At 34.9% G+C, this 23,814-nt stretch overlaps 1 protein-coding gene across 25 annotated transcripts in view; it reads left to right on the top strand.

Annotated features, from left to right (window-relative positions):
- LOC138705089 (gamma-taxilin-like) overlaps positions 1 to 23,814 on the top strand; it is a 299,903-nt gene that overhangs the window by 113,417 nt on the left and 162,672 nt on the right. For all 25 annotated transcript variants that reach the window (XR_011333593.1, XR_011333591.1, XR_011333590.1 and 22 more), the window contains one exon: positions 17,482 to 17,640. Coding sequence is in view for 3 of the 25 variants with exons in the window: in XM_069833706.1 (XP_069689807.1) it covers positions 17,482 to 17,640 (159 nt within the window). In the remaining 22 variants the exon portion in view is untranslated. The remainder of the gene's footprint in view (positions 1 to 17,481; positions 17,641 to 23,814) is intronic.

Here is a 23,814-nt window from a genome sequence, read left to right as displayed (position 1 = left end):
GGCTGGTTCACAATAAACCGGGAATGGAAATAACGTTAAAATAAATGTACAGTATTTAAATGTGAGCATTCAGAATAGTTAATTATTGTGAATGCTGACATTTAAATACATTTATTTTAATAATATTTCCGTTCTAGTTCTCATTGCCGTTTCCGTTCCCGGTTTATTGTGAACCAGCTTTTAATATTTTCATGTTTCATATCGTTGTGTTACAAACTATTTTTTTATTTAGTTGCTATAAAAGATAGCCTAATTACTGTAAAGGGTAAACCATCTTAGACTTTATAGCCTCATTTTCAACTACTATATTAAAATAACGTTTAATACCATCCTTACAATAACGAGTTTTCATGCGTTGAAGGATTCCATACAAATTTTATGGAACAAACGTTTGAGTCATGAGTCCTGTGCCAACAGGTTAACTCGCCGTTATTCGAGAACCAGTAAAGATTTTGAGTGACCATCACTTTTAAAAGTAATTTCCATCCTTTCTCAACATTTCTCTTTCTTTGACCCCCCCCCCCCCCCATCTAACGTGAAAAACAAAAAAGTTTGCCGCTTACCAAAGGTGAAGATGTAAATGTCTATTCTGAACAGATCAATCTCCATCGAAGTTAATATTTTTTCTCTCACTTTCCAAAAAATATTTTCAGTTCGATTTTTTTTTTTCTATGTTTTCCTTAGACATTGAACTATCAATCCAAAAAATTACAGTGCGATTGATTAAGTATTATAGGAGCTATGACATGATATATATTTAAAGGACCGGGAAATGTATAAGCCAATGCTTCCTATAGAACTGCAGAGCTCGAGCGGCATTGCTTCCTTATCATTACTACAATCCCGTCTAGACTTCCGTTACTGTCGAGAGTGAGTAGTATCAGTAATTTCGGGACTAAGAGAATCTCGTGTTCTCTATCAATGAGTTATTTGGCTATGTTAGGTACATGCGCACTGAGCGAGACTGCGGTGATTACACAACCGAGAACAGGCAATAATATGAGGCAGTCTGCCCGACTCTAGTGTCCAGTGTGCGCTGGCCTTTAGTCAACAATGTGACTATTGAACATAATAAAATATTAATAAAGATTTAAGTTACATATAGTTAAGGAATAACAATTTTCACACCCCATTACTTTATTTATATGTCACAGGGCGAAACATATTTTCACAAATAATGTGAACCATGTCTAATTAATTTCAAGTAAATCAAGTTAATGTTCAATTTCGTGAAAGTCATATCCTGAAGTATTGCATTGGTTCATATAGAACGTTTTCAAAGAAACTTTAGTCTAGCGGACAGAGTGCCTGTTTCCAAGTCAGTTGGTCACGTGTTCGATCTCACTGTTATGCATTTCTTTTCTTTTTTTTTTTTTCTATATTTGTTAAATTAATTTACTTCTTTATTTGTTAACAGTCTTTACCTAACTACTTATTTACGCTGAATTCTTTTCCCTGGAACTTGTTCTAACTGCTAAGGGATGACATACAACAAAACGAAACTAATTATATTACCTACTAGTCGTTCTCTTGTGAATCAGATCGCTTGTCCTCTGATTATGCACACTGCCTCCTTTCTGGGACTATGCGACAAAGCTTTTTTCTAAGACAGTACCTGCTACATCATTTACATGCAGGCGAACAATGAAGCAAAGCGGTTACAAAATAATAGTAAATGGAAAAAAAGTATTATTATTATTATTATTATTATTATTATTATTATTATTATTATTATTATTATTATTATCATTATTATTAGTATTATTATCGTCATAATTATAACTTTGTAATTATTGTATTTCTGATTACAGTAGTGGCGTCATTTGAGAGAGTATGATATTTTATATACAATAACTGCAATTTAAGTATAGATAATATTCTTGAAACCTGTGATCCAGAATGAAAAAAATTAAAGATTTATGAATTTACTGTACTGTGAAATATAGTTGCAGAGCTAAAAGAAAGTAGAAACTTGATAGCAAATATGCTGTGTTAAAAAAACTATTTTCAAGGTAGATGTTCAATGTGTGCATAAATTTAATTCTAATAAATGAAAGTTAATATACCAATTAAGTTTTGTTATGTTTGAATGCACATTGTGTATTAATTTATTAATATTTCTTAGGTATGTAGTTATAATAATCACTTTATATATTAAAATAAAAACTCAGTTGTATGTTACCTAGTTGACTAGTTTCAGCTTTGTCTCAGCCGTTCTTATGATATTCTAACCTATGATCAGTTTCTTCTAAAATTTTGAGTACCACGATCTTCATGATGTGGTATCTTTCGTGAATTTGTGTGTCATTCAAATTTTCAAAATGATCGTTTCTTAAATGGTTAACATTATCTCCATCTGACTCTTAATTTTCGAGCAGTTCCAGATATAACAATTCTACATCAGAATGTTTCGCCATTTTGTATTGCAACTAGTGAACCATTAAAATTTAAGGACGGAAATTTCTATCACTAAATTTAATGATAGCTTTACTGGTTCATTAGGCTAAAGATGCTTGGTGAGCTGTAAAAATGATTTAATGAACCAGTAAATAAATTAATGAATCGTTAAAACCTTAGTGAAGCTTGGTGAAACCAGCTCTTGGAGTTTCAGTTCGAATGATTTTACATCTGAAAACATGTCAATTTTAATAGATAATTTTAATGCAATATATACGAGAGAAAGGAAGTATGCCTCTCCTACTTATCAAATGTAGCAGAAGTTGTTAAGTTCCCCAAAATAATAATTTATTTCGAGTTCGAAAGAAAATGTAGTTAATTTTTTTAAATCTGTTATTTTATTTATATACTTTTTGCCTCTCGCCAGTGGGCCGGATAGAAGTACATTGTGGGCCTTAGGTTGCCAATCCCTGATGTATTACATATACGGTCTTGGCTAATGAATGAGATAAAATGTTGAGCATGTTTTTAACTTACTGTAAATGCTGTATAATATAATAGTCATGAATGACACATCCTTTTTCCAGTTACTGTATTACAAAAATTACGTAATTAACAGTACAAAAATGAAAATGCATTACTCTGTACATAAATTACACGAAGGTGTACACTTTCTCCTGTTTTTCTTTTAAAAATGTACAAATGTGGTGTACTGTACCTTACACATTAGAAAAATTCAACATGCATAACCACAAAACACGAATAACGAATACACTATTATTCCACTTCTCTACTTTAGAAAAAATAACACATTATTGAAATTTAATTTTCTAGTTTTCTACAATCACAGCAAAGACAGTGTTGTTTAGTTTTTTTTTTTAACCAGTTGCTTTAACTTTAAAATGCAATACAGTTATGCATACTACAGTATACTGTCCTACTTAAGGTAACCAGTTACTGTATTTTTTTCCTTTTTGCACTTAAGATTTGCGTGCATATTTTGCATTTGATGATGCATTCATTTTAACGTCTCATTATTGTCATTTGTATTAAACTCTTCTTTGAAAATAAATTTTTGTAAAGTTGACACTGCAGTGAGAGCTTCGTTAAGTGATTGCACAACAAACTGTTCTTCTTGTTCGTTTTCATTTTCGTCAATCATGTGTTGGCTTTGGATGTCAGCTACAATTTCTTCTTCACTCGCTGAAGCATACACGGCAAGATTGTTGTCTACCTGGGCAAAGTCCTCTATTTCACAAGTTGACAAAGATGAACAAAGTTCTTGCACTAATCCTGCCAGAGGAATGTCATCCTTCTCATCTTCATCATTAGCACCATCAGCTATTGCTGAAAATGTATAGCCCTCACTGTGGGATGATAAAGAAACATCTCTGAAACCTGCTTGTTTAAAACAATTGGCAGTGGTCCTTTGAGTGACATTTTCCCATGCTTCCGATATCATTAAAATTGCATCAAGAACATTGAAAGCTGTTTAACTCCCTGGCCCATAGATTGTAGAACTGAAGTGACGTTTGGAGATAAAACACAAGCTTTGTGCACTGCAGATTGTCAACTACTGGATGAGCAGGGCAGTTATTGACCAGGAGAAGAATTTTTCGTTTCTTTGATTTCAGCTGAGAGTCCCAGGTACACAACCACTTTTAAAAAATTCTGATATCATCCAAGACTTTGCATTGTTTTCATAAACTACAGATAGGGAGTGAATGTTTTTAGAACATCTTGGTTTTTTCGATTTTCCAATCAGCAAAAGCTTTTCTTTACATGATCCTGTGATATTTGTAGCAACCATAACTGTGATTCTTGTCTTAGACATTTTCCCACCTGAACACTGTTCATCTTTAAATTTCAGAGTCTTATCTAGGGTTATTTTTTAAAACAAGCCAGTTTCATCTGTGCTGAAAATATCATCTGGCTTGTAATCTTCTTAGATAGCTACTTGCCTGTTACTCCATCAGGTACACTGGCAGCTTTGCTACAAATTTTTCCAGCTACAATATCATGGCAAGCTCGGAAACGTATCCGAGAGGAAGAACAATATTGAAGTTCGGATTGCTCAACAGACGTGCAAATTCATTGGCTTTCACTTGAAGAATAGGTTCCATTGATCGACACATTATTTGCTCATTGCTGCTTAAACCATGTAAGTAAAGCTTCTTCAATATCTTTATGCTCAGATAATCTGGCCCGCTTGATTTTTAAAGAATTGTGTTCGAAAATAAACTGTATTTTCTCTCTGTCCTTCCAAATTATAGAAATCGTTGGGTGTGATATACCAAATTCCTTCATGATACTCATGTTTGTTTACCCATTTTCTAATCGCCATATGTGTGACTTTTCTTCTACCATATATTAAACACTTTCCTTTTCTTTTGCGACATCTTCACAGTGATGCTTGCCTCGACTGTTTAACAGACATACTGATTTGAAATATACAATCTAACTGAAAACAAGAGTTTGAAAATAAGCATTACATTGTTGTCAGTAATCCCCGACACATAACAAACAAAAATCAACATTGGTCATTATACCCGATAAATTTCTCCGAAAATGTGTAAACATACATCGTTTTGTACGATAAATCGTAATAAGTGATGTCATACTAAGCAATTTTTTAAATACAGTATTTATGTAGGATTTAGATGGGACCGTTAAATTTCGCCATTATAGCCAATACATCGTTAAAAAGTGATGTTGCTATAAATGGCTTCGACTGTAGTTTAATGGAAGTGTTCAGTATACATAAAATTAAGACTTGAGTATTTGAAATAGAATGAATACATTTGAACTTCAATTATTGTCATCTTTGATTACCATCATTTCTTCTGTTAACTGTCATTTACCGTTTAATGCCATTAAATTCGTCAATATTCGATATTTTACGAATCATTGTTTTACCAGTTCTATACTCAATGCATTTGTCTTGGATATTGTATATTTTCAAGCATCCAGTCATGTGTCTGAGTTTCGTTTTGTAGGTGCACTGTTCTGATGTAGGCATCTTTTTGTTAATTTCATTGTCAGAGCTGGTAAACATGGTGTTCATCAAAACTTGTGATTCGTTGTTTATTCAGTTTTACAGAATTTAAGCATTTCTTTTAAGTTCTGTAGGAAATGTAATTACTTTAATATCTTTTTATTAAATTAAATGTGATGGCATTAAAAGATGATATTTCTTCAACTCTGAAGTCTGGTTATTGTAATAACAATAAGTATGTAGCTAATCAGCAATGTATGCAATGGAGAGGGAAAGGAACTGGCCACCCTACCCCATTATCTCCTGGCCTATTTGTCTCATAAGTGATACCTTGTTGGTATCAGTTGTGAGGTTCAGACCTGTCTACGGACATTTGACTAAACAACAACTTCTTGTACTACATAGGCCTATTCTGTTCACAGTTATAACTAAAGAGCGGAAAAATATTAAGAATGTTTGGGTAAAATATGAAATCCTTACTCCAAAAATATGAAAAATACGAAAATTTCTATTAAAAAAAATATTTACATATCCTAATCAAAGGAATAACATTAAGCTTTAACTATGCATTTATTTATGACAGTACAATATTAAAATACATTAATGAGACATATGTACTGTTCACTATTTTGACAGCAAATTACAAGCATTTTCTCCATATTTGCAGGCAAGAGATTGTACCATCTGTCAGTATGAATGGTTTTGTATGATGAAAAGCATCATATGATGTGTTAAGAGTGAACTTATATCGTGCTCCATTCTGTAGCTTTATGTTTGCTGGAATAAAATTTTGCCTATAGGGCCATTCCATGTCAAATCAACACAAAAAAGTGGACTTTTCAACCCGACCACCTCAGATTTTCATTAAATTTGGTGGGATGGTAAAGAACCTTAAGTTAATTAATTATGTAAAATTTTAGCCCTCAATAATGCACAATATCCATACAGCAATTCTGTCAATATGAGGAAAAAATGTAAAAATATTGCATACTATGTCAACAAAAATAATTCATAACTTCTCTTCTAATTGAGGTAGAATCTTACACTTGGGCTTATTTTAAAGCTAACGAATCATACTTTTCAATAAAAATAGGTTTGCATCGAAGTATCGAATTCTTTATTGAATGGTAACGTGAATCACATTTTAACATTGAATATCTAAAAATGCGGGGCACAAATTATTTCGCGAAAAATATATGTTATAGAGGTAAGAGCATTCTCCCCTTGGTGTAAGTTTCATTTTGGGAACGTTTCAGGAATATCAGTAAAAAAAATATATCAATGTCTTGGTTTGTAGCACTTAAACCCATCTTACACCAACACTGCATGCATGCGTGTCTGATTATTATCTGCGTCGTCGATCTGTCAGGCCGTCATGTGTGGCAGTTTATACTGTCTTCAATTTATACAAAACGTGCGATCTGTTTCAAGTGCAGTTTCGTTAGTTTTTTTAGTGTGTGATAGTTTTGTGTGATGTAATGGAGTCGCGTTTTAAGTTATATGTTTGCTGCAATCCCTTCGAGAAATCAGGGCATTGTAATTAGAGGAAAAATTTAAGAAATGTGGATGCTTAATATATTTCCTGATTTAAAACCGGAACAAAAGGTGTGCGCTATGTGTCGCAAAGAAATAAAAAAAAATATAATATGATGCTATTACGCAGAATCCTCAGAATGACTCTAGTAATGAAGAATACGTCGATTCTACAGCAAATGTAAGTTCATTAAATACAAGTCTTCTTGACCAAGGTGTGTTCCTTATTAAACAAAAAAGGCTACAACAAGAGGAATATAAGAGACAGAAATTTGAAAATATTGAAAAAGTCTTAAAAGATATTCGATATTAGATGCCGAGGAACCAGGACCTTCATCAAGTCCTGATTCTGAAATTTTGTCTCAGTTGCAGGAAAATTTTCAAAATTCAGGTAAAAGTGAGAAAATCACCATTTTAACACTACTACCTAAAAGCTGGAGCATAAATAATACATAAAAAAAAGTTTCTTTCAGCTTCCGAATACATAATTTGGAAAGCCAAAGTCCTGGCAAAGGAAAAGGGAATTTTGTGTTCACCAAATCCAAAACCTGGAAAACCCTTGCCTGCGGCTGTTGCCGGTAAAGTTAAAGAATTCTGTTGTCCTGACGAGATTAGCAGAATGATGCCTGGTAAGAAATATTTGTTATGATTAAAGTATCAGGGAGTAAATCACATGAGCAGAAATTAATTATATGCAGCGTTTAAAAATTCTAACCCTGAAATGAAGGTAATATTCTCCAAATTTTCAGCTCTTAGACCAAGAAATTGTATTCTAGCTGGAGTTAGTGGGACTATACTGTCTGTGTTTGTGTCCTCATCAGAATGTAAAACTCATGCCGGAAGCAATTTATTAAAGTTTCAGGTCTACGTGGATTTCTAGAAAAATTTTCTTTTTACCTTCCATCTTATCAACATTTCTTGGCTACTATGGTGTGCAATCCTCCTCATATAAATTGCTTGTTCAGGAAATGTACAGAATGTCCTGAACCATTCAAAATAAGAGAGGGTTTAGAGAAATGTTTCGAATAAAACTTCAATGAATCAGTGACCTACAAGCAGTGGATGACGACTGACTGATCAACATTTGAGACCATAGTGAAACCCAAAGACAAATTTTTCGATCACCTGAACAAAGTAAGTTTCTACGTGATATGAAATCATTTCTACAGCCATGCCTGCTTGTTGTGTTATGCGACTTCGCTGAAAACTATTATTTCGTAATCCAAGATGAAATTCAGTCATATCACAGGACTAATATGCAGACAACCATTCACACTTTCGTAATATATTATAATAAATCGTCATCCAATACAGTCTCTTAAAAATCTGGTAATAATTTCAGACTGCCCGAAACATGACACTACAGCTGTACATCTGTTTAAAAAATATCTAATGGAGTCATTAAAACAAACATCTGTAATTATGTATTTCTCTGATGGATTCTCTGCTCAGTATAAAAATAGAAAAAAATTTCCTGAACCTCACATTACAGGAAGAAGATTTTGGATTTCCAGCAGAATTGCATATTTTTGCATATTGCATGGCAAAAGAGCATGCGACGTTGTAGTTGGGACACTTAAAAATGTTTGCGGCTCATGCTAGTTTGAAGAGACCATCCGATAAACAAATAACTACACCTAGGGAATTGTACGACTGGACAAGGGATCATCTCCCAAACATTAATACCGTTTATGTGACTGAAAAAAGCTATACTGAAGAGGGAAAAAATGCTTGCTCTTTGATTTGCAAAATACACCGCAGAGCCTGGAACACAAGTTTCATACAGTCCTGCTGTTTAGGATGGTTATTATACTTGCTAAGCACTTATAAATGCAGCTGAAACAACGGAGCATCCTTCTGGAAAGATGATCAGGCTATTTCATCTCAGCAATGAAAGGTAAGCATTTCTTACAGAACTTCAGGTTTAACAAGATCCATGTGACAATAATTTATTTGAGGTAATAATTAAAAAAATTCGAATTATGTACTACATGTTAAATTACATAGCAACATTCAAGAATATGATCAAATATAATTAAATACAACGAATGTGTGGGACATAATTAGCGCGACTTATACGGTTAACTTACATTTGCAGTGACATAACAATTTTTATCTTTGTAACCTATGATGATTCCAAGTTGAAACTTATCAGTTCATTATATTACTAATTGAGGCGTACTATATATTTTTTTGCTTAAAATAGAACTCCCGCATTTTTAAATATGAATATATGAAAATTGTTTCACCATGTTTTTTTAGTGTAATTGAATATATGCAGAAAACAATATAAGGAATAAAAACTATCACATATTAAGAATGTATCACCCAATTTTTGTAAATTTATCTGGAGACGTTGTTGAGATATATAATTTTAATTGAAGCGGCGTGCTTACAAAAATATGATTTTTCTTCATGTTTGAAACGCCACTGACAAAAAACGAAAAGCACAGGACATATGAAACTCGGCAGTTTTAGTTAGCGCGACAGGTAAAACGAACCCTCAAATTTTGAAATAAATCTGAGTCGGTTGGGTTGAGCGCCTTGTTGATTTGATATGGAATGACCCTATACTTCAAAGAGTATAAATTAAGACGAGTTCTTATCCAGCACATTTTCCACTTTTGATGAAGTCCTCTCTCCCACTTCTCCAGGAAACCTCTTGAGGTTTAAGAAATAAGTCAAACATTAAAATATTCACATTTTCATTTACTTTATGGACACATATTTTTCATAAAGTTGTCTCTATATTTAAAAAAAGAAAAGAAAAAGAACCCTACACTTTATATTTTCCAATTTTTTAAGTGGTATATTTGCAGATATCTTAGCATTACATAGCTCATTGGCAAATTGATTTCGTTTTGCAGTTGGATGAGGAACTTGTAGCAGTGGTTAATTACATTAGAGTAGATGTTCTTCCTCCTTCCCCCTGCCCCCCACTCCCATCACTATTGGAGCATTAAAATTTCTTTTGACATCTTGATAAGATAGTGTTACAGGAAGCTTGAAGCGAAATGAATGTCTGTACAGTACAGTATACCAGGTGTTTCAGACAACTCATATCAGCCTTTTTTCTCGAAAACTATATGATACTGGTTGTTCATAAAAAAATTTCGATAACCAAAGCCTATGTAAAGAATCAATTGGTGGTAGTACCATTTCCCGTAATAAACCGAAAGTAGGGGTATCTGTGGTCAACTTCGAAATTTCAAATGAGAACATGGGTCATTGAAGGTACCATTGGAAACTACTTTTAAGAAGAAACAAATTTTACTGAAACTTTTTTTTCTAACTTTTATTGTTTATTCACAAAGCAACAAAAATGGTATCTTCTGAGAAATGCTGTGTGTTGTTTATGTACGTACACTCTTCATAGTAAGTGTTCAAAATGTAAGCCACCCTGTGCTAAACAATGTTCTGATCACCTCCTAACATCCGTGATTGCACTTCAGCACAGCTGAGAGACTCACAGTATGGTCCTATGACAGTGTCTGAGGAGGCTACACCATGTGTTTAGGCTCCGCATGCTCTGGTAATCCACTTCACGTAGCCAGTGTGGATTAACCAGAAACCAGTAATGGGAATTGTAGAATTTACCTGACCATTACTTTTGAAAGTTGCCTCATCAGTTCACAGAATTCTGTGCTTGAAATCATGGTCCGTATTTAGAAACAGTTGCAGAAATCAACACGAGTCTGGAAGTCATGTCCTTGAAGTTCCTGATGGAGATGGATATGGTATGAATGAAATTTGTTGTCTTTCAGAATTTTAAACACTGTATTATGGTGCAATCCTGAGTCATGGGCAAGTCTTCTTGTGGGGGAAAATTAAAGACGTTCTACCAGGTGTGTCCAACAACTAGAGAAGATATGAAACAAAGAATTAGAGAAGCCTGTGGGTCTCTCAGCTGTGCTGAAGTGCAATCACGGATGTTAGGATGTGATCAGAACATTGTTGAGCACAGGGTGGCGTACATTTTGAACACTTACTATGAACAGTGTACGTACGTAAACAATGTACAACATTTCTCAGAAGATACCATTTTTGTTACTTTGTGAGTAAACAATAAAAGTTAGAAAAAAAAAAGTTTCAGTAAAAGTTGTTTCTTTTTAAAAGTAGTTTCCAATGGTACATTCAATGATCCATGTTCTCATTTGAAATTTCGAAGGTATCCCTACTTCCAAATTGTTACTACCACCAATCGATTCTTTACATTCGAGACGGAATGTAACCCGCACCCAAACACAGCTCCAGATCAGCAGGCAAATTCTCTACCTCTGGAGGATATTCTAATTGTAATGTGTATTTAATGACTTGCCATCGTTTCAATAACCATTGCAGATTTATAAAACAAATTAACAACTGTAATCAAAGTTCTATTGTAGATTGTAACAAAGAGCTTCATTTTCATACTTTAATAATAAGTTGGTAGTTATTACTATTTTTGACGATGTCATTTTTAATATGAAAACTTTATTTAGTGGACAGTTTTCATGTACTGCATCATTTATTGATCAGCTTTCATGAGCATTACAAGAAATATCAAACATTTCATTAAAAGTTTCGATTTATAACACTTTCTGCGATAAATTGAAAATTGTTGTTTGGTAAACAGTGTTACATTTTATACAGTTTGTGTGAAGTTACATTTTAATTGTTCTGGTAGCTTTAATTGTACATTTATTTTCATAACTGAAGAAGGACATAAATCCATGCCTGTATGGCATAAATGCTGGTCCTGTTCTCTTTTGCAAGGAAGAACAAGTATGATGACGCAGAATATCTGCATGGAAATATCATATGTACTTCGGTACATTAAAATAATATATAAGGAAGAACAAGTTTATCTGCTTAGTGGTCTCCCTCCTCACATTTTACAAATTACATTTTGTGAATGGAAGGGGGCGGAGGTTTCTATTATGCATAGAAGTTTATATTAAACTGTTCTCAATGGCCTGTGGTCCATGCTTCTTGCTTTTGGACTAAATATCACCGATCCTACCCAGCCAAGACTCATGGATTTTCAGACAAACTATCTGAAGTACTACTACCTTCTTTAGGAAGAAAGTGAAGCTGTGGATCCTTGTTGCACTAAGGTTTTAGCTTATACAATATAAGATCCTTATGACATTCGATTTTTTTAATATTGTAATTCGAAATGTGTTCCTGGTTCTAAAGTACGGGATAATCTGGAGCAAGTTCTGCAGAGAAATGTAGGACTTAAGGACCTGTGTACTGCTTCAGACATCCCAGCAGTGAAGAACACGGATTTACAATGTAACATTCCTGTCCAACTAATGTCAAAATTGAAGTACGCTCCTGTTACTTCAGTAGATGTGAAACATTCATTTTCAGCATACAAAATTGTGTTGAATGACAGATGGCATTGCTTTTTAGTTGAAAATTTAGAAAAAGTACTAGTAATTTATTGTGAAGCTAATTATGGACATTAACGTACAAGGTTTGGTAAAAATTGGTTATAATTGACTTGTTTATGTACTGAATTTATATCTAAAACTTATTTTTCACCTTTAATTGTTTAATTGATGTATAACCAGTTAGGTATTTGTCGTTCTTGTACTTATAGTAGTAGAGATGGTAACGATGTGTACGCATTTAAAATGATTAAATTCTAGAAGTGAATTCCTGATGATTTGGAGCATGTTTGTAAAGAAAACATTATTTTTTTGAAAGAGCCTATTTTCATTTCTTTACAGACTATTTCCTACACTTTTAAGCCCATTTTAAGCACCTAAAATTGCATTTTAATGACCTAAAAATCTGTACCCTAGTTATAAGTAGAGCAACCCACATTATGCTTTAATTTTTTGTTAATTATGCTTTATCTGTTCGCAAATTATTTTCATATGTGTTTAACATACAGAGTGTCCCATTTATCTTGCTCAACTGAAATAATTTTTTTTCGTAAGTGTCAAATGAAAAATTGTTTCAAACAAATTTGTTTAAATACAATGGGAATTAATATTATGGGCATATCTTTCTTGTAAACTTGTTCACAAAAGAGATACGATTAATGATTTCATTTCTTTAAATGGCAACATGTACTTCTTACTCAATTACAATTTACAATTACACATGCCAATTTAATATACAGGGTGAGTCACGAGGAGTTGCTGCCACTTATGGAACATATTTCCGAAGATATTCTGAGCAAAAATTGTCACATAAACAAAGGTCCTGTTCTCATTTGAAGTTGTTAAAAAATACCTTTTTTTTCCCTTTAGTTTTAAGGGGAAAAGAATGTTACAAATAGAGAATGAACTATTCAGAAGTATACTTTCTGTGATTGGCTAGTGTTCTGAAGCTGGAAATGTGTTGTTAATTCCATAATTTTTCAATTTTAAACTACAAAATTATATTTTTCTTACGGCTGCAAAAGGGTATCTGTCGGATACAGGGGGGAGAGCCATTAATCCTTCCCATTGAAGGCTTTAAGGAACCAACCTGGACAAATACCCAATGTCCCATCCCTACCTTCCCGTGGTGCACCTGTTTTTTTTTTTATTTTATTGAGTTATTTTACGACGCTGTATCAACATCTAGGTTATTTAGCGTCTGAATGATATGAAGGTGATAATGCCAGTGAAATGAGTCCAGGGTCCAGCACCGAAAGTTACCCAGCATTTGCTTCTGTGCAGCTGTTAGTGAGCATGATTTTACAAGCTGAACTAAAGGGAGGGGCTACTCATCAATTAGCACTGGTCAGCTTGATGAGTTAATGACTGAATTTGGTATAATTTTCCTCTATTCAATACCTAATTCCCTCTTTACCCTTTCCTATCCAGTCCTCTGACTGAACTCTTACTTTCTTTGACCCCAACAGCATTAGAGCATTCGAGGCCTAGGGGTTCATTTCCCTTTCCTTCCTCCTCTTTCTACTTTTCTGTTCCTAGTGCTGACCTGCTATGGCACTAAAATCGTCCGCCAGTGGCTTAAGGAGGAAAAGCTGGTGATCAACAAGATCTCCCTGCTAGGTCCAATGGACCCGTCGACCAACAGCAGGTGTGGTCCTCCAGACATTCTGGGGGTTGTGTGTGAATGAAGTAGCCACCAAAACGTTAAAATATGGTGTTCACTTAAATCGGCTACAACTTGCCATTTTCACCTCAAAATCTGTGCTTCAGTGGCTGGCCATGATAGTATCTTTGAAAAATATTGGAGTGCAAGAGGTCAAATGACTTTATTGTCAAATGCCTGGCATTAGAAAACAACAACAACAACTTCTTACTCAAGGAATCTTTTAACCTCTTGAAGACCTTGTTCAAAAATTTTTCATTGACCATTCTACACAAAACATTAGGAGTGCAAAAGAATATGGAATTCATAGTGTATGTACTTACTGCAAGTTCTAAGTAAAATAGCATTGTGGTACATCTACTAGTAACACAGAACAATTACATGTCCTGCTCCAAATGGTGACCATTGGAATTAATGCATAAATACAATCTTTGAATGAGTGATTCCATAGATCATTCTACTGAATGGATGTACAAGCATGATCATACGTTGCTCATGTCCTCTGGTGTTGCTGAAACATTTTGATAGACAGCTCCACAAATTATTACAACTCATAAAAAAAAATTAATAAGACTGGAAATGTATGTGGAAATCAGAGAATATGTCTTTAAAGGAGCAGTCCGCGATAAAATTCCATATTTCGATTATATTATAGGATGTTTACCAAAGTAATCCTTGGATTAACGGCGTTTGTCGCATCGCTCTACGCCTTTTAGTTTGCGAAATATTAAAGGTCTTACTGCAAGCTCTGAGGTCATAACCACTAATCGCTTCATAAGACTGCATTGTAGTTCCGTTTCACATACAGCATAGAACGAGTAAAATTATATTCATACGTTACAGTCAATTATTAACACACTTAGGACCTATCACATGCATATACTGTAATAATAATAATCATAGTAATAATAATAATAATAATTTACCCATTTTGAATTTCGTACTCATAGTGATTAGAACAACTTGGGTCTGGTAAGGGTTCAAACTGAAAAGGTTTAATATGTCGATCCATTATAACCTAAGCCTTCACTGAGTGAGTGAATGTATGTGAGACGTGAAATTTTCGTTATGAATAGACTGCAAGTACGTGTTTATCTCACGTCAACAATAAATTAGTACATGGTTTATATTATTATATTGCGTCATAGTTGTTGAGTCACACGGTTTAGGCACGAAGCTATGTTTGGGGGAACCTCTAAAACATGTGGATCATCGAATTGCGGCAGTTGATAACCAGAACTACTTCCAAGACATTTTTCTGTATAGTATCTTCCCTCCACGCATTTTTCTTCCAGCTGTATGTTTTGTCTTCCACCCATCATTTAGTGGCTTTAGAGTACTGGAGTCTGGAGCCAGTTACATCTCTTTTCACGTTGTAATTATGGTCCATTATCACTATCATAGTTCTTGTTACCATTCCACCATATGGAAAGTGTTTTTTCTTAGGAGTGTAAAGCAATCTATCGTTATGGTATGATTCAAATTTGCTGGTGTGACAAAATTGATTAGTCTGATTTAGGTGTTTTAAAAGGGCAGGGTTACATATAACTTTTTTCAGAGCACTGTAATCGCTGGATCCAGGTTCGATCCATTCCCTCTCACTATTGTATGGGTGAATATGTGCACATTTTTTGTTATGTCTCTGTTTTTCCCCATTTGTGTATATTACAAACATGATTTAACACAGAAATGAATCTGTCTTCTAAGTCGTCAGAATCACCTTCACATGTAGCACAAGATCACATAGGTGATTTATGATGCTCTCTTTCCACATTTGTGCGGCAGCTTTAATCTTTTTGCCATGTGCCAAATGTCAACTTGATAGCCCGTCCATTCATATTTGGTCCTTATCAATTTCCTAATTCCTCTATGGCGGTCCGATAGAAAGAGGGTAATGTTCATTTTTTCTTTTAGGCGATCTAGAACTTTTTCGCATGCTGCTTCGTCTACAATTAGACCTTTTTGCAGACCTACGAAGTCTATAATCTTATCTGAATCGAGGTCCATTACACTGTAAGTCATATATTTTGCACTGTAACTAGGTGAGTCAAATTGGCCATCACCACGATTCGCACGTTTTTATCTTTTAGGGAATTGATAAGTTGTTCATGAATCTGAAAACAAGTACATCTGACTGTTGGTTCTACGAATTTTGAAATTATTTTATAAAATGTAGTCTTTCCGATGAAGCATAGTTGTAAAGTTTTTGAAAATTTTTCAAACAAATTGTATCTTATATCGCACAAGTATAACGCAGAACTCACTGCTATGCTTCACCTCTGTTTGGACTCTCACTCCTAATTACGGGCATTCTGGCATACTGCATTAACTTTCAGCAATGGTCCTATTGTTTCTACCAAATATTTGTAAAAGAGGAATGACAAATATTACAGAAGAAAAACAAAATTTGTAACGCTGGCCAGAAAAAAAAACACTTTTTGACTCCCTATTTACTTTCTGTTTCATGTGCAGTGTCCTCAGAACCTGATGAACTAGAATTTGAAGTTTCTAATTCTATTTGAAAATATGTCTCTAAGTCAATTTCTGCTCCCCACATCTGATTCACCACACACATTTCTTAGCGTCTCGCACCCTATCTCACACTGCACAACTTTGTTTATATTAGGTTCCCGTGAATTTTCAGCCTCATCGAGAACTACACACACGTCAATATTTTCAGCTATAGGTGCATCATTGCAACTTGCTATTGCTTCTTCGACAACTTTCTTTCATTTATAAGCAGAGGAGCGCGTAGTATCAGAACTTTCTTGGCGAGATTCTCCTTTTAAAAATAGGGAAGGGACAGAAGTTTTCTTAATTTTCATAGGAGTTCTATTGTCTTTCATTAAATGTCTTTTTTAGTAAAAACGATTCTTCAAAATCAGTTTCACGGAAATGACTGGAACACACAACAGTAGTTTTCGATAGTGTAAAATCTTTTCTGTTGATTTTCTTCACCCATGTTTTAAATCTTCGCAGTAACTTTTCTCTGTTCGGAAATACATGAAATGATACTCCTTCTTCATGTTCTGTTTTTGTTGTTCCCTCTGAACACGAAAAATCACAACACCACGGTATTTTAAACTGTATTACGATACAATTTCTTCTGTTTAGTCTACTGTAGTTCAAAATCGTTCATATAAAAGAAAATACGTCTACATAAAACCACAACATTGGTATGTGCTTTTTTTATGATTAAATGAAAAGCAAAGCATGACTTCACACAATCATAACTAAGTCCGAAATTCTGTTCACATTTACTACGGCGAGAGAAGATTATTTTAATACAAAGTGCTGCGCTACACTCGCCGATGTTCTCGGTCTACTACGCAATCACACCAGTTCAGTGGCTGTGACGTCATAAGTTTTTGTGCGGAGTCAGTAACTCAAGAACCATGCCTCGCATTGACATGCGGCAAATTACATTCTACTTAGATTGAAAAACGTGTTTGATTAAAGCCAACTTAATTTTATCGCGGACTGCTCCTTTAATGAACTCATTTTACTTTTTCTTTCAGGATTTGACAGAGTACCAGGCAAAATGCCAGGAACTTCAAACAACAGAAGTGAATTTAAGAAGTCAAATAAGCCTTTACACTGACAAATATGATGAATTTCAGAATGCATTGAGCAGAAGTAATGAGGTTTTTGGAGGATTCAAAGGAGAAATGGAGAAGGTGAGTAAAAGGGAATGGTTGTTTCATAGCTTCCCCCTCTTCCCAGCATAATTGCCTCATTTAGTCTTCTAGATTCTTTTGGGTTGGACCATTCTTGTATACTTCAGATATGTGTAACATATAAAATGGAAATGACTCCATGATTTAAAGTTTACCATTTTATTTTATTTACATTGTTTGTGGTATGCATGTACTGCATCATTTAGATTGGCAAATAAGAACATCTCCTAGAATAGAGATTGACAATCTTTTCGAGTGCTGTGCCAAATTATAATGCAATGAAGTAGCCCAACATGGAGGGAGTTACCCTCCACCCACCCCAACCTCCAAGTAAGCACACTTCTGTCTTTGTATGTGAGTCCACAAAGCGTCAAGAGTGGGTGCTGGAGGACCATGACGAACAAGTTGCTGACCAACCATATCCCAGACAATACATGTTCGATGGGCGACATGTCTGGTGAACGTGCAGGCCAGGGAAGCAATGATACCCTTTGTTCTTCGAAGAAGGCTTGCACAATCCTCACCACATATTGCTGGGCATTGTCCTGCTGAAATATGGCATGTGGAGTTGCCTGAAGGCTGGGCAGGAACTTTGGGCTCTAAAACCTCACTAATGTAGCGGTTGCTGTTCAGATTGCCCTGAATATGTAAGAAACAAGATCGCATATTGTATCCAATGGCGCCCCAAACCATCACACTAGACGTCTGTCTGCTATGTCACTCAACAATGCAGCTCTCAGATTGCATTCACCATGGTAGTGTCTAATGTATGCGGCTATCATTGTAGGATAAGTTGAAGCGGGACTTGTCCGAAAAACTAAATTTTGCCACTCAGCATGCCAGTGACTGTCACATGCCCATTGCAGTCTGAGGCATTGGTGGTTTCTGGACAATGGAAGCCAACGCAATGGCATGTGAGCCACTAGTTCAGTCCTCAAAAGACGGCGACGAACCATTGATGCAGACAGGTCCACACCCGTTGCAGTACTCCAATGTTGACTCAACACTGTAGATGAAACTGTACTGTCCGTCATAGCCATGTGGACACGATGGCAGTCATCCCGTGCTGTGGTCACATTACGTGGTCCAGTACCCGTTCATCTCTGTGTATGACTCTCTTTTATCCACTGGTTCCACACGCACATCACTATCTTAACAACATACCATGTACGAGCTGAAATGTCACAGTATAACAAACCTTCTTCCCGGAGACCAACCATTTTGCCCCATTCGAACTCACTCACATGCTGATATTGCGCCCCACCACGTCGACGAGGTATTGTTAAATATGCAGACTAATCAGGAAAGTCCACCCTTTTATGTTGTTGTTGACCAATGCTAAGGATCTTGGATTTCTTCCATTCTCCTGCAGGTGTCCCAATAGAGTCATTCCATGTCAAATCGCACAAAATTATACAAATTTTGACCTTCATATTTCTGATTGCGTTTATATATTTTTTACCAACTCTATGGGTCTAATAAACCAACAAGTATATTTTTATTTCCTCCTAAGTCCACATGTTTTTAAAATATTACATGTTAAAATTCGTTAAAAATGTCGCACAATGCAACATTTAAAGCGTCATATTTCTGACAATATTGATGTTTAAATTTTTTTGAAAAAATGCATTTAAAAGCTTAAAGTACTGTCTTTTATTAAATATTTACTAACTAATTTTAATATAATTATTACAAATATTTTTTTATAATTCAATTTTTAAAACATATATATCAATGTGAAATAGCCCTATTAAAAATCTAAAAAAATGCCTACTAGGTGCACTGAAGTATTCTTAATAATTCCAGAAAAAATCAGAATGGGATCTCCAATAGTTTAATGGAAATTTAATTACTTACAACACAATGTAGCGGTCGGTGCAGCAGCAGTGGACGGGAAGTGTTAAAGCGCTCTGGGAGGTTATCGACACTGGATGATTGACTGAACGTTGCAACATTACACCCAGTACGGATCAGGTCACTCGAGGAAACGCTGCTAATTTACTTATTATGATATCTTCAAATATTTGTACATTATGCTTTTTAAATGTTTCTTTTCATTCACACTTCAAATTTTCATTCGCCTACCTTCTTTCTTGAAAGAAAATTGTTTTACTAAATCTTCAGTTTTTGACAACTGAATGAAAGAATGTAATTTTAATGTACCAGTTATTGGTTTTAGATTATGGTATCTGACCTGCAAATTTTCAGTGTGGTTTTTGTGCTTATTGAATGGACAAAATATAAATGACACATTAGAAATGTTTTTTGTGACCAATCAAACAGTTTTTTTTTTTTTTTTTTTTTTTTTTTTTGGTGTTGTTATAGGATCTTGTATAGGCTAACTCTCGTGGCAAGTCTTTTAACAGTTTCTCCAATACCATCACCTGGACCTTTACCATGTGACATTGCAAAGATGTGTCATTCAGCACTAATTCCATAATCGTCTTCATGTAAGCAATTATTTAAAATGTTTTTTTTTTTTTTTTGAACTTGATCCATTGGAAAAGTAGATGATTTTTTTCATATCGTCGAATTCTTGCTTTAAGAAATTTATTGCTTCAGATTGAAAAAAGTGAAAAGGATCGGTGTCATGTTTCATGGTTTCTGAGAGGACAATACTTTTGTGACGAATTTCTGTATCTCCTCTGAAATATACTACGAAAGGATATATTGTGGCTTGGCATATGTTCCAATGCACACCTTGTATTTAATCTTGTATTACAAATGAATAATTTTCAGAAAAGTCTGCAATAACTATGTAATTTTCAGGTTGTACATTTATTTGCAATCCGTCAAAAATAAAATATGGCTGACTCTTGAAGGGATGACGATGCATCTTCTACATGAAAAACTTTACATGCTAGGGAGCCTTTTACTTTTTGAAACTTTTCACGGGGGTATCATTTTTGTTGTAGCTTTCTTTTCTTGATAGGGGATTCTATTAACATCAAACTCTTGTTTAATTCCTCAATATTAGTGATTTCTAGCACTGTATCCATAGAACTGCTAGAAGAAGAACTGGGATAATCACTTTCTCTGTTCACACTTTCGTTTGATTCATGTTTATTAATATCACAAGAACTACCGGCTTCACATATAATTTCACCTGACCTATCTGGAAATTAATTGATTCAAGGACTCCTTTAAATTGAGCTTTATCAATAAGTAGTGACTTACGCGTCTTAGTGTACTTTTCTTTTTAAAAGCATGATTAGGAAGGTAAATGAATTTAAACACTTGTTATATAGTACGCGATCTTTACCATCACTCATGTTGTATAGAAGTCACGTCACTGCATGAAATTCAAACCCAAACTGATTATTTTTCTCTTCTGTATTTTGTCTCCTGCCATCTGTTTACTGCCATAAAGTTTACTGCCTTACCCAGCCTTGCTATCATCAAACACTTGGCTATATTACAGTATAAACATATAGCACTGTGAAGGGCTGTTCCTTAAGGTATTAATCATTTGATGATTAGTATGGTGACATCAGATGCAACGGGGGATTTCGTAAAACTTTCCATGGGCAGCCTTCTAACCTATGGCTGCAAGCAGTTCATTAGCTGGGCATCACAAGCGCGTGCATGCCTCTGGAAAATAAATTGTTACAAATGTATGGGTGCCGATCCCATATTTATAAATGCAGTAGTTTACAGATAATACATCAGCGAACAAGTCTATATTTTTTTCAGATTTTTAACTTGGATATTTAATATAGTAATTTTGCTTTGAAAAAGAAATGATTAAAAAAATAGGCCAAATTTTAAATTTATTTGTGATAGGCCTAAAGTAATAAAAAGTGTTGTATTTAGTCTTTCAAATGCGCCAAACCGCAAATCTCAATTATATGTAGACACAGAGTTCCAAGTGAGTTTATGTAACAGTGCGCGCATAATTTGCGTAACTTCAAATAGTCATAATTACACAAATAATTAATAATTGTGAAAATAAAACAACACAGGTCTCCTTATTTGATGTCTGGAATTCATGAAAAAAATTCGACCATTTCCAAGAAGGTCGTGTTTTATTGCTGTGCGATTTGACGTGGAATGACTCAATAGTATTTGGTGAGCTGCTGGTAGATATTAATCCGATGTAGATGAGAGGCGAGACACTCATGTCCAGTGGTTAAGTGAAATATAGCGACAGCCTTTTTTCGTAATAAATCTAGGTTGTTATTGCTGTCCAACAGACTGTATGAAGGTTTTCATTTTATGTAAATGTAAAGCTTAATGTACTGTTAACGATGTGCATAAAAGACATTTTGGGCGAACTGTATCAGCAACAACTGTAGCTACCTCCACAGCAGTGTTATAACAATTTACATGTTCACCACAGAAGTCTGAAACAGTGTGCACGTGAAACCAGAGTCAGTCGATCAGGTGTACAGCAAATTTTGAAGAATGCAAAATGGAAGGTCTACATTCCAAGACTGTGGCATGCAATGAATGAGGATGACCCTGATCGACGAATTGAGTACTGTGAGTGGTTTGAAAAGATGGTGCGCAAGGATGGGTAGTTCGCAGGGAACAGTGTCTGGTCTGATGAGGCACAATTCAAACTGAATGGTACTGTAAACCACCACAGTTCTGTGTGGTGGACCCCTGAAAATTCGCACAGCCATCAGGACAAAGCCGTCAATTTACCGGGACTTAATGTGTGGTATAGTTTGTCCTCTGGGTTTGATTGGGCCGTTCTTTGAAGGCAGTTACTGGTGCTGTATATAATAATAATAATGGCTTTATTTAACCTGGCAGAGTTAAGGCCGTAAGGCCTTCTCTTACACTCAACCAGGATTAAAACTTGCTTACACAGTTGAACATAAAACTAGATCAGAATTAAGTAATTACATACTGATACATAATGAGATCAAAAGAGGTATATCTCGAGATGCTTCAGACAACAAATGTACCTGCCATCCGAGAGCTGTTTGGAGACGAGAGATTTTATCTACAACAAGATGGAGCCCCAGCCCACTACAGTTGAGATGTCAAGGCATATTTGGTTGAAACTCTACCCAGATGATGGATAGATCGAAGAGGTGCTGTTGAGTACCCAACATGGTCCCCAGACCTAATGCCTCTCGATTTCTACCTATGGGGGACCCTAAAGGATGTTGTTTATTGGTAAAAGCCAACTACACTGGATGCACTATGAGAACAAATCGAAACTTAATGTCATCTGCAGCTCTCATACTGGACACATTACGGAACTTAGTTCGTGAAGCAGTTTGGCGGCATCAACAGTGTTGGTGGCCATTTCGAACACCTACATTAAGCAACAATTTCCCCAAAAACGAGAATTTTATGTTAATTCGTTCCAAAGTTATTGATGAACAAGCAAAGTATACATTTTTGAGTTACTCTGTATAAGACAAGAACCAGCTATGACTAATGTGTCCCATGATTGTTCAGATCTGCAACAAAGCACATTTTGAAAACTTCCCCCAAACTGTAGTGGACACATCTCCTTCGAAAGATGAAGTAGGGCTTTCTTCTACAAGTAATGGCAATGCTGAAGCCAGCTCTTCACAATGTCCTTGGACAAAAGCAATGTGCATAGAATGAACACTTCTTTCAAATACTATGCAATCAAACGTTATTGTTAATGGAAAGAAAGTACATGCTAGGAAAATGAAACCATTTAATGCATTCTGATTCTGAAAAATGATGTTAGAAAAAAATACTTTTTCAGAATATTGAAAGCTTGATATTCATGGTAAAAGGGTTGCATTTATTAAAAATCACACGTCATAGAAAGTAAAATGATTTAAAAAGAAAGGAATCTCATCTACTATTACAGTTTTAAGATCAATGGTCAGAGAATACCTGTATGCAAACACCTGTTTTTCACAGCACATTGGATAAACAGGATAAATTTGTTATACATGTCATTCAGAATAAAAGGCCAAGCACTACTGAAACATTCCCCAGTGATGGGCATGGAAAACATACCTTGAAACATAAGAAGAGTGCAGAAGAATTAAGTGAAGTGTAGTTTATTTACTAAAGATAAGCAGGCTAGATTAATATAATTAATGCAGATAAATAAATTAATACAGATAGATAAATAAATAATTAACCCTCAACTGGTATTGCTTTTTAAATGTATGTTAATGATATCTATCCATATGGGTCTATATTGACCCATAGATACCAGTTGAGGGTTAAATA

This window comes from Periplaneta americana, chromosome 8 (genome assembly GCF_040183065.1).
Source record: "Periplaneta americana isolate PAMFEO1 chromosome 8, P.americana_PAMFEO1_priV1, whole genome shotgun sequence".
NCBI lineage: Eukaryota > Metazoa > Arthropoda > Insecta > Blattodea > Blattidae > Periplaneta > Periplaneta americana.
Note: the sequence above shows the minus strand (reverse complement) of the source record. Positions and strands in the feature narration are given on the sequence as shown.